The sequence below is a fragment of the Plectropomus leopardus genome, chromosome 8 (genome assembly GCF_008729295.1).
Source record: "Plectropomus leopardus isolate mb chromosome 8, YSFRI_Pleo_2.0, whole genome shotgun sequence".
Lineage (NCBI taxonomy): Eukaryota > Metazoa > Chordata > Actinopteri > Perciformes > Serranidae > Plectropomus > Plectropomus leopardus.
In genome coordinates this window covers 17886574-17898392 of record NC_056470.1, presented here as the reverse complement: position 1 = coordinate 17898392, position 11819 = coordinate 17886574, and the positions used below count along the sequence as shown (strand labels likewise).

General features: G+C 40.1%; 1 protein-coding gene across 5 annotated transcripts in view; it reads left to right on the top strand.

Moving 5' to 3' along the window:
- kmt2d (lysine (K)-specific methyltransferase 2D) overlaps positions 1–11194 on the top strand; it is a 35994-nt gene extending 24800 nt beyond the window's left edge. For all 5 annotated transcript variants that reach the window (XM_042491331.1, XM_042491330.1, XM_042491332.1 and 2 more), the window contains exons 42-55: positions 128–292; positions 741–888; positions 989–1070; positions 1160–1332; positions 1518–1642; positions 1732–1867; positions 3674–3795; positions 3909–5310; positions 5431–5567; positions 5973–6103; positions 6563–6848; positions 7089–7162; positions 7258–7366; positions 8243–11194. In XM_042491331.1, the coding sequence (XP_042347265.1) occupies positions 128–292; positions 741–888; positions 989–1070; positions 1160–1332; positions 1518–1642; positions 1732–1867; positions 3674–3795; positions 3909–5310; positions 5431–5567; positions 5973–6103; positions 6563–6848; positions 7089–7162; positions 7258–7366; positions 8243–8335 (3183 nt within the window). In that variant the 3' untranslated portion in view covers positions 8336–11194. The remainder of the gene's footprint in view (positions 1–127; positions 293–740; positions 889–988; positions 1071–1159; positions 1333–1517; positions 1643–1731; positions 1868–3673; positions 3796–3908; positions 5311–5430; positions 5568–5972; positions 6104–6562; positions 6849–7088; positions 7163–7257; positions 7367–8242) is intronic.
- Positions 11195–11819: the final 625 nt, after the last annotated feature.

The window sequence follows — 11819 nt, the reverse complement described above, 5'->3', positions numbered from 1 at the left end:
TTGTGTTAAATATTCATGGGACCATTATATAGTATGCAGACTTTGTTTTTTTGTTCTTTAAATAATTTGTGCCATTGATGTTTTAAAGATTCTTCTTCATGTAGACTAACTGACATTTACCCTGCAGGGTCTCTCTCTGCTGCCCCTGATGGAGCCTTCAATCACCGCCAGTCTGGATCTGTTTGCACCTTTTGGAAGCAGCCCAGCCAATGGCAAAGCCCAGCTCAAAGGATCCTTTGGAAATGCAGTGCTGGACAACATCCCAGACTACTATTCTCAGTTACTCACAAAGGTATAACTAAAGCTACGTTCACACGTTCACTCTGTGCTGTAGCCTATGCAAGTGGCCTATGCTGTTCTGAGCATTTATACTTGTGCGTTTGTGTGTCTGTGTTGCTCTGCAGTTACACCTCAAAAACGCTAGTCAGCAGTGGAGTTTCTGTAAAGTGCTGTAAAGTCTTGTAGATTCAGAACACGCTCAAAACACACATTAAACATCGCTTAATAGGGACAATCACAAGTATACACATCAGCAGAATATTTAAGTCAAAAAAGGAAAAAGCAGCATTCTGCAAAAGTTGTTGATAACATACAGGAAAAAAATGCATGGAATAGTCCATCTTCTCCTTCTCTTCCCTTCTTTCTGTTACTCTCTCTCAAACACGCACACCTTGCACTGCAGCACTGTTTGTTTGTCAAAAAAAAGAGATGTATTGGGACAATGTTATGTGCCTTTACAGAGTAACCTCAGCAACCCACCAACACCCCCATCCTCCCTGCCACCTACTCCTCCACCTTCAGTACAGCACAAGCTGCTGAATGGCGTTACTCCTGTGGAAGACATGTCTGAGGGTCGCAAAGACACAAAGCCAACAGAGGAGCCAATGGGTAAACAATGAGGGATTTGGCATTCAATTATTTTTTTCTTGAATATCTTATCTGCAGTTGTTAAGTAGTTGGGCTCTAAATACTCTAATTTTCCCTTCAGATTCTGTTAAAGAGGAGGTGAAGAGTGTGGACATTCTGGCAGCTCTACCAACCCCACCACACAACCAGAATGAGGACATCAGGTACAAAAGCACAATATCTATAGTTCTTCGTCAACCAGAATACAGTTCTTGTTGCTGAGTGGCTATAAATGAAGATTTCTTTCTAACAGGATGGAGAGTGATGACGAGGATGCCCCAGAAAGCATCATCCCGGCATCATCCCCTGAGAGCAATGTAGGAGATGAAACGCCACGTTTCCCTCACCTACGGGAGCCTAAAGAGGAGGAGACGGAGAGAGCAATATCCCCCATCATCCCCCTCATACCTCGCACTGCCATCCCAGGTATTATACAACATCCTGAACATGATTCCCAAAAGAGCAACATTTCTCACATTATATTTATGTATAGATGTATTGGTGAAATCGATCATGAATGTGAATGTGTAGTTCAGTTGCACCATTTAATTCATTTATATTACTGGCAAAATTGCAAAGTGCCAAAATAATGAACACATTTTCTTCTGTAGCATTCCCAGAAAACAAACCATTTGAAGCAGCCGACGGCAAGGTAGTGTCCACATCCAACCACTGGGACAAGGCCAAAAACAATGAAGTGTCTGTTACCTTCACATTGTCCTCTGCTGCAGCCAAGGTACGAAACCATAATATCACTGCACCCTGTTCAACTTAAAATTTTCTTGCATAGTTAAAAAACTTAAACTGACATTTTTTTTTCTCCAGAAACTGAACCATGTCATGATGGCCATGGCCCAGCTGCTTAGTATTAAGATGCCAGGTTCTTATGAGGTGACTTTCCCTCCCCAAAACCCTGACATGCCTGGATTGGAGGGGCCTGGGAAAGGACCTGACCAGTCAGGCATGTATTTACAGATTATTGTTCCTTTGAATTGTCCTTTTGTGTCATAGATGCAGTTGGTATTTATGGGACTGCCCAAGAAACATCACGTCCCTTTTCGCTGAGGGGAAAAACAAAGCATTCGCTACCATGCTGAAAAGTTGCTGTGTGGTTCTCTGCATGTCGGATAAACCTAAAAATTCAGAGTTAAAGGGGATTTTTGTTTGAACCTAGATTCTGTTTCCCTATGTTTTTGAGTCTAAGTGACGAATGGGAACAACATTTTTGAGATTGTTCTGGCATTTAGCCATAGCAGCAGCCAGACTGCAATGTTAACGCTCAAGGCATGGTCGCACTCACAACAATTTTCAATGAATCCCTGCAGAGATAGACCCCAAAATCGCTGTTTTCACACCCACCAGGCACCATTTAAACAGTTATCAGTATCATTGTAAAAAAACCACTTCATTCAAAGATGGCAGAAACAAAATGAAAGTCACAGAAACTGTCTTGGTTTGTCTTTCTCCTGTTTTGGTGATCACCAGCTCTGGTTTGGTTGAAATAAACCCTTAATTCACCCAGTTACATGTGTAAATATGCTGGCTATATACACACTAAAAGAACAGTTTATTTAAATGGAGTCTGGTGGCTTTGGCAAAGGCAGTTTTGAGGCTGATTCTGGTTAAGCCAAAAGAATTAAAGTCTTTATCCAAACAGTATAAGATTGTTTAGCCACTGGTAAAAAAGTTGTGAGCCTCTCAGAGCCTGTAATTCTTGAGGTTGCAAATTCATGCGTAATAACATTTTAGCACATTGTCAAGACATAGGGTAATGGCGCTTAGTAATGTTGCTATACTGTCTCAAAAAGTCCATGACATTTATTAAAACATGCTATGCCATTACATCATATTGTTAATGGCTGTAGGGTACTGATATTGTGGTAAGTTGAATTAATTATGAAGTGTGTGAGTGTGGCTTATGATAGTTTTCATGTCACTCTGTTACACAGCAAATATCCTGAACCATTTCATCATCATCATTATCAAACCATTGTTAATTCAGCAAAAATTGACTTGAGCATTAAGCTGTTTTACAGCAATGCTCTAAATTTACATTAGTTTGCTGAAAGGATATATAACATATGATGGCAATCATGGTAATATGATGAATTCCATAAAAACAAATAACCAGCTGCAATGTCTGTTAAAAGTTCTAAATACCAGTAAAAACAGTAAAAATGATGAAAAAGGTTAAATAGCAAACAATTCTGCCACGAGTGAAGGATACATAACAACATCAACAACAGAGAAAAACAAACAACAATAAAATGCTGAAAATAAAAGCAATAAAAACAATCAGGCCTGTGAATTAACCAAAGCAGGAGCACTGTACAATAACCATATTATCTAGCAAACACTTAAAGTGACCTACCGACACAAACCTGTCTAATTCCAGTGCCTCTAGTAACTTCTTCCATTTATTGGGTGCAAATAAACCTAAAAGCTAATTTACCAAGCTCAGCACTGATCTGAGGAGTTTTGAGTGATAAATATTTCTGGACCTGAACAATTTGCTTTTGATGTCTGATGTCAGTTAAGGGGAACAAAATGTCATAGTCTTGGTCTTTTAGCCTCTTATGATGTAATTTTTTGCACTCATCTTGAGCAAGAAAGTTGTGGAGAGTTGCCGTTAAAAAACAAAGTCACTATTGGAGTGACTGCGCAGGTGCTACATACGATATTTACATTGTTCTCAAACATGAATGCAAGACTTTTGAGTATTTCAATCCATTATGAAAAACTAATATTAAGGTGGTCACGTTTTCAGGGGCTCTGTGCGCAAAGGACAGTGTGTCACCCAGTCAGGATGAGTGGCTAAGGCAGTTTGATGTGTCTCTACCGGGCTGTACTCTGAAGAAACAAGTGGACATTCTGGCACTTATTAAACAGGTCAGTCATTTAAGTCTTGGGAAATGTGAATTGTTAAGCTTTTTTTATCAGATGTTGAGTGTTGTGTATTTCATAAAAGCTGCTGATCTCATACTTGCATTTTTGTATTTCAGGAATTCCCAGAAAAAGAAGACAAACCGGCCCAGCACTGTTACACAACCAAAGTAAATGATTTGGATGTGCGGCACCTTCCCGCTATACCAGTGGAGGAATCTCCACCACCATCACCATCTCCTCCACATCCTACTCCATCTGTCCCAGCTCCAACTAACGAAGCTGAGCCTTCTAAAAAATCAGCTTCTCCATCTCCGCCTCCCTCCAGTCCCACCAGTGTCCAGATCAAGACTGAGCCTGAACATGATGATGATGATGCTCTTACTGATGCAGCTCAACCAGCTGATGTCACAGAGCCTGAAGTTTCTGCTCCAGAGTCGGTCACTGATCCAGAAACAACCCCTGCAGCTCCAGACGCTTCTGCTCCCACTGCTCCCACTGCTCCCACCGCTCCTACTGAAGATGATCCGAGTCCTGTTGTCAAGGAGGAGGACTTGGCTACTGATGAAGCTCAACCTCCTAAAGATTCTCCCAGCAATGTGGAGTCTTCCCCTAAGGCAGTGAAGCAGCGCAGGCCTCTCTCCCCCGATGAGGAGGTGGTACATCCCAAAGTGAAAAAATGGAAGGGAATTCGCTGGAAACGTCTACAGATTGTCATCACAATACGCAAGGGTGGATCTAAGAAAGAGAGCAGCCGTGAGGTGTCTGAGCTAATGGACCGCCTGCGCATCACTCTCCGACCTGAGAAGCTGCCTCGGGATAAACGTAAATGCTGCTTCTGCCACGAGGAAGGTGACGGCGCCACAGATGGGCCTGCCCGGTTGCTTAACATTGATGTGGACTTGTGGGTGCACCTCAACTGTGCCCTGTGGTCCACAGAGGTGTATGAGACGCAAGGCGGTGCCCTTATCAATGTGGAGGTAGCTCTGCGTCGCGGATTGCGGACTCTTTGCGCATACTGCCAGAAAACAGGCGCCACCAACAGTTGTAACAGAATACGCTGCCCAAATGTCTACCACTTTGCCTGTGCCATCAGGGCACGCTGCATGTTCTTCAAGGACAAGACCATGTTGTGCACCCAGCACAAGCTGAAGGGCCCCAGCGAAGACGAACTCAGCATGTTTGCTGTTTTACGGCGTGTCTACATTGAGCGTGATGAGGTGAAGCAGATTGCTAGCATCTTACAGCGAGGTGATCGTATCCACCTGTTCCGTGTCGGCGGTCTCATCTTTCATGCCGTTGGCCAGTTGCTGCCGTCCCAAATGGCCAACTTCCACTCACCCACTGCCATCTTCCCTGTTGGCTATGAGGCCACACGCATTTACTGGAGCACACGTGTGCCTAATAAGCGCTGTCGCTACCGCTGCCGCATCAACGAGGATGAAGGTCGCCCCCTGTTTGAGGTGCGTGTTCTGGAGCATGGCATGGAGGATCTGCAGTACCGTGACACCACTCCACAGGGTAGGAACTTATACACTGCTCCCACTTAATGCTACATAGTGTGTCTCAGTGTTGAACTTTTACAGTTGAAATAACTCTCTTGACCACTGACTGTATTTAAATCACCACCTTTGTCTTTAGGGATCTGGGAACGAGTGGTTCAGCAGGTGGCGAAACTCAGAGAAGACTCGTCTATGTTGAAACTGTTCACCGAACATGTCAAGGGAGAGGAGATGTACGGCCTCACAGTTCATGCTGTCATGCGAATCACTGAGTCGGTAAGAAAATGCAGCAAGATTAAGTATCACTTTCTTTTTCATTTAATTTTGTCCTTGTCTCCTTGTTGTAATTTACACCCTTTCTATGCCAATATTCACACATACCAGGAGATGGTTATCTTCTTAATAGTAAACTTTCAAATTACTGAATAGTACCTTTTTTTTTTATTAAAACATATCTTTTGGAAACTTTTGTATAGCTGCCAGATCAGTTCAATATATGAAATCTTCGCATAAGATGGAAACAAGTCACATGATTCATTGTTAGGACGAAAGCAAACATCACAATAAGCATGACTGTGTACAGAAAGCTTGACCCCACATGAAGCCCAGCAGTTGAGATCTGTGGGCTACAGTAGCTCACCTGTACATGAAAGATTAACATGATTTGTATTTGTTTTTTAGTTGCCTGGCGTGGAGAACTGCCAGAACTACCAGTTCCGATATGGCCGTCACCCGCTGATGGAGCTCCCTCTCATGATCAACCCCACCGGCTCTGCTCGCTCTGAGCCCAAAGTCCCCACACAGTGCAAGAGGTAAAGCAGCATTCTTTGAGCAATAAGCCACAAGAAATTTGCAGTGAATATTACATTTACACATGTTCAGTACAGATAAGCATGTTATCAAGCCGATTTAAACCTGTGAGATCATTTGAAGTATGGCATCTTGTTGGAGAGACTTTATTAACATTTGAATACTTTTGCACATTATCTCATTAACACATCAGTAAAGCATAAGTAATTTTTATTTATTAATATGTATTATATCAGCATTTATAAGGTTTATATGGCTTCACAGAAGATTTAAAAACAACAGATTACTAATTTGCTCAAATCGAGCAGGAAAGGGTGATTTTCCCCTGTTGAACACAGTTTTTTTTAAATTATTAGTTGTACAGATGTTTTGGAAATATCTACCAAAGAGCATTGAATTTCTAAATGCATCTTTCAAATGTCTGGATGTCCACTCACATTTTCTCTCCTATTTGTCTCAAGACCTCACACTCTAAACAGCACCAGCGTGTCAAAGGCCTACCAGAGTACCTTCACTGGAGAGCTCAACACACCATACAGCAAGCAGTTTGTCCACTCCAAGTCATCCCAGTATCGGCGGCTGAAGACCGAGTGGAAGAATAACGTGTATCTGGCACGATCCCGCATTCAAGGCCTGGGTCTGTATGCTGCGAAGGATCTGGAGAAGCACACCATGGTCATTGAGTACATTGGTACTGTCATACGCAACGAAGTGGCCAATCGCCGTGAGAAGATCTATGAGCTGCAGGTATGCCAATTCATCACTGGCACTTAAATGTCAAGTACACAAAAAAAGCATTTCTTTGGTTCAGAGTTTAAGGAATGCACAGAAAAAATAACCCTTGTGGGTGGGTCGCTCAAATGTATTCTTCACCTGGACAACGCTCATGAACCAACAAGAAATGTACATCTGAAAAAAAATTACATTTGAATGGAAAATTGCTTATCAACCTTTTCTCTGTTGTGTTTTTTTTTCTTTCTAACTTAGAACCGTGGGATCTACATGTTCCGCATCAACAATGAGCAGGTGATTGATGCCACGCTGACAGGAGGCCCAGCTCGGTAGGTGTTGTTTTGTTATTGGTTGCCTCATTGTAAACCCCTTCAGTCAAGTATGTTTCTGATTTTTGAAACGGACCTTTTTTTCTCCTCTCCAGCTACGTCAACCATTCCTGTGCCCCGAACTGTGTTGCAGAAGTTGTAACATTTGACAAAGAAGACAAGATTATTATCATTTCCAGCCGTAGGATCCCCAAGGGAGAAGAGGTGCAGTACATTAGAAAAGCGACCACTGAAGGCTGATTTATAGTTGTGCCGTTTTAGTATTTACACGTATGTGGTGGTGTGTCTGCGTTACTCTGCAGTTACACCCTCAGAACCATAGTTGGCACTAGGGTTTCTGTATCACTGTGTTGACTTCCTGCAAAGCACTAGAAGGTTTAATTGACTCAAAACAGATAAACACACACATAAAACATGAAACATTGCTTAACAGAGACGATATTAGACACAAGTACCAAATTTCAGCTCCGTTTTAACTCACAAGGTTTACAGACAGAACAGTTGACTTTTGCTTGACAGGTTTTCCCCTCATAAATGACATGCTAATGTAATTTGAAGAAAAAAAACATGGCATTTTACGCTGCATAAAATAGCCTAGTGGCTAGCACAGTATTCCTCTCATATGACTCCAGGAACAACAGCAGCATTTTACAAAGTTAAATTGGGCTTCATTAAAACTCACAACGTTCACCGACAAAACAGCTGTCTTATAGTAGACACACTAGCGTTACTAGCATGAACTATGACATTTTACCTTACATAAATAAACTGGACTTTAACAGCCATTGTGTGTGGAGGCTTTAAAGTATTCACAATTTATTGTATCTTATTTGTGAAATAAGAAATTAGAGCTTTGTCTCCACAGAAGGAGATGGTTTTCAATTTGACAAAAATAAATAAGGGAAGTGTCGCAGTGACATGTAGTTATATTTCTGGGAAGTAGCCTACAGTGGAGTTTCAAAACAAAAGTATAAATCCCACTTTACATGTCCCCTTAACTTTATTGCCTTTTGTTCAGTTTTATAGGTCCTTTTTTTAATCTCATCAGCCATTAACATCAGTTTCCTTTTTTTCTTCCAGCTGACTTACGACTACCAGTTTGATTTCGAGGATGATCAGCACAAAATCCCTTGTCATTGTGGAGCCTGGAATTGCCGAAAGTGGATGAACTAACTAACAGGAAGAAAGAAAAAATGGAGAATTCCCCTCTGACTGGTGCCAGAACACTCCTGCGCCAAAGCCTTTGAATCCTACATAGCCAGTGCATAAGCTGTTCTGAAAGACCTGGAGGATGGCTGGCCTCCGTCATTGAAAGACTAAAGCGTTGACACCTGTAGCCAAAGGTTTAAAGAGCATTAAACAATAAAAGCAACCGACCGCCTCCATCAACAGCGAGCTTGATGGTGGGACTAACTGTCATGTTTGGACTAGCGAATCACCTTTTCCTCAGCCAAAACCCTTTCCCCCCCCTCGACTGTTCTCAATAATCTCACAGTGGCTGGAAAACAATCCTCAACATCTACCAAATGATTCTGACCCTCTGATATCAAAACTCGTAGTGCAGAGCTCACCGGGAGCTTCGACAAAAAGCCATTTTAAAATACTAAGAATGAACTAATGATGCATTTTTATGTTTTAAGTCGGACCTATCTCCTGTCCCACCTGACCACACCTCCCCCTCACCTCCCAGAAAAGGCACTTTCCCATCAAGTCATCAATGAAGACAACACGGATATTGGCTAGCTAGACAATCTTGATGTGGCTCTGTGTAAGAACTACATATGATCGATGGAGAAAAGAAAAAAAAAAGATGTAAGTTAATATAAAATCTGAGATGCTATTGATCTGTGGCTCCAGATGCACCAGATGTTCTGACTGTGTGGAGTCCCAAGGTGGGTTAGTTGGACCCAGTCTACCTCATTGATTTAGCGGGAAGCGACTGCTTTGTATAAAAACTGTTAACTGCTACTGTGGAACGGGGGGGGAGGGAAAGGGGGAATGTTTTTATGGGCTTAGCCTTCTCGGACAAGCAGGGAATCTTAAGCAGCAGGTTTGCTCTATCTACTCTATGCTGATGATGATTTACAATAATGAGCCAACATAATTATTATTCATGAATTGTTTATACAGAGGAAATATATGACAGTTTTGATAAGATATTGCATTAAAATCACAATCAGAAGCTTAGCGGGTGTCACCAAATCCTCCTGGATATTGATGTAGCTTTTTTCTTTTTTTGTTTCTTTTTATTTATGCGTCTCAAGAACCATGTTATCAGCTGTGTGAAAGCACAATAACATCCACCTTTTTAAGTTAAAGACAGTGATGGTGTGAGTGAATGGCTCTAGGATCACAGGACTGCCAAGTCCAGAATTAACCACATTTGCTTGTCGCTTCATACATTTGAAGTTCCACTTGTTGAAAACCAGCTGGTGGATGCATGACTACTGTCCCATTAAATGCTTTTTATTCCCCCACAACTCAATCTTTTCACAACTCAACCTTAAACTTTGAATCATGCCTCTTCCTCTCTGTATTATTTAGTGGACTGTTGTTGAAACTTTACTGTAGTAAGTCTTCCTCTGCCTGAGTCCAGCCTGCAGTGTTTCTACTTCCCCTGTAGTGTGCTTTTCTAGTGCTGGTACTGTCCTCTCGAGGCTGAACTGATGGCAGGGAAAGACTTATTGGAAAAAAGGGCATTTGTTTTCATTTCTATGTAAGATGAATGAAAAAAAAAAAGTCTTTAAAGGGAGCTTTACTAAAACTCCACCTTCCCATACTACTTTGTTTCCTCCTTCCCCCTAACCTAAGACCTCACATGATTTAAAAATGCAAAGTTGTACAAACTGTATATATAGTATATGCATTAGGGGACAGCAACTCTTTATCCAGCCCCTTTGTAATCAATAAAGACAAAAAGTGTAGAGAAATAAAATTGAAGAAAAAAAATCAACCACTGGATATCATTTTAACAAAGATAAAGCTGTATATAAATATAAATATATGTAAAATGGCAAACTAATATCTTTATGTATATGAACCAGAGTGTTTTGCATTTACCTGTTTTTTCTATTAGTGTTTTTTGCTATAAGCTCTCAGAGACAAGTTTGTTAAAAATAGGTTTGAGAAAAATGTCTGGTCTTCTCCAATCAAACTGCGACGAGAAGCCGGTGTGATTACGAAATGGATTGGATTCATGTGGACGGTCGTTGATTAGACATGAGAATCACTTTTCTTGCGTAAAGCAGTACAATGGTGCATAGCATTTGTATTTATGTAATATTGTTCGTGTTTATTTTTCTTTTTATTTATGCTACTGCTTGTTGATTACCAAAACCTGTCCCTTAATCGGTCACAATTGGATTAATATACTCTTGAATGGAAAATCTTGAATTCCCTAGAATATTGTTAGTGTTTTGCTTTTTTATATCTTCCCTATAGAAGTGAATGTGTTGGTAAACCTTGTGAAATGGTTACTTGGCCTAATGTATGTTATGATGTAATACTCAAAGTTAATCCCATACTTAACCTGGTAATGAATTGCACTCTCATAGTATAACGGAGAACTTCTCTAAAGTGGTAGATATTGATCAAGTATCTGAAGCAGTGATATATATATTTTTTGGTATGTTTCTATTTCAAGGGAAGATCATGACGAGACATTATGCCGCTCACTGGATTTTAGCCTGAATAATTTTTAACTTCTCTGAATCTTAATTTAAGTTCTCTGCATATCTTATAATTTAATAAAGTTTGCTCAAATTGAAGGTTTTTTTTAACCTCACCTACTTTTTAAAAAGATGTTGCATCTGTACAGCAGAGATACTTTTAGGGAATATGAATAAATATAATGATCATTTTTATTGTATGTGGCATGTTTTGTATGGATATTATTTTGAATTGTACATATTTTTTTCAGGACGCCAGAGGTTGCATCTCTTTATATACAGCTTTCCCACTCCCTTTCCCCCTCATCTTATTTCTTTGTCTGCTTTTGTTTCTTGTAAAGGAAAATAAAATGCATTTTAAATATGTGCTCATTTTATCACTTTTTTCAGAACTAAAACTTTAAGCATTGATTTGAAGGTTTGTTCTTGAAATACTATTTAAAAAAAATCTTGACTCAAGGTCCATCTGCTTAATTGATTTATCACCGTCATGTGATAGTAGGTGGTTCTTTACAGTCGGGAGAGCGTAAACATCCATGAGTTGCAGCTCAGAGCTCTCGTAAAAATAGTACGTGAACCATGAGTTAAAATTTTTGTCAAAAGTGCTGACATTAATTATAGTCTCCAGGTTTAAATAACTGATGACTGATTTAACAGTCAAGACTCCTGAAGTACGAGAGTTTTAGGGCCACATTGAGATCATTTTTTTTAATTTGAGACTTTGTGAATAAAGTCATGATATGAGAAAAATGTCATATCAAGAGAATTCATTCGTAGTTTTATGAGAAAAAAAGTAATTTTATGAGAATAAACTTGTGTTACGAGAATAAAGTCATAATTTTACATTGAAATTGGTGAAAGGTGACAAGAAAACACATTATTAGAACACATAAAGGAAGAAAATGTCCAGAAAATGTCCAGAAAATCATATTAATATTATACATTTAAAATAATATTACAGAATATAAATGTATAATATGTATCTATAT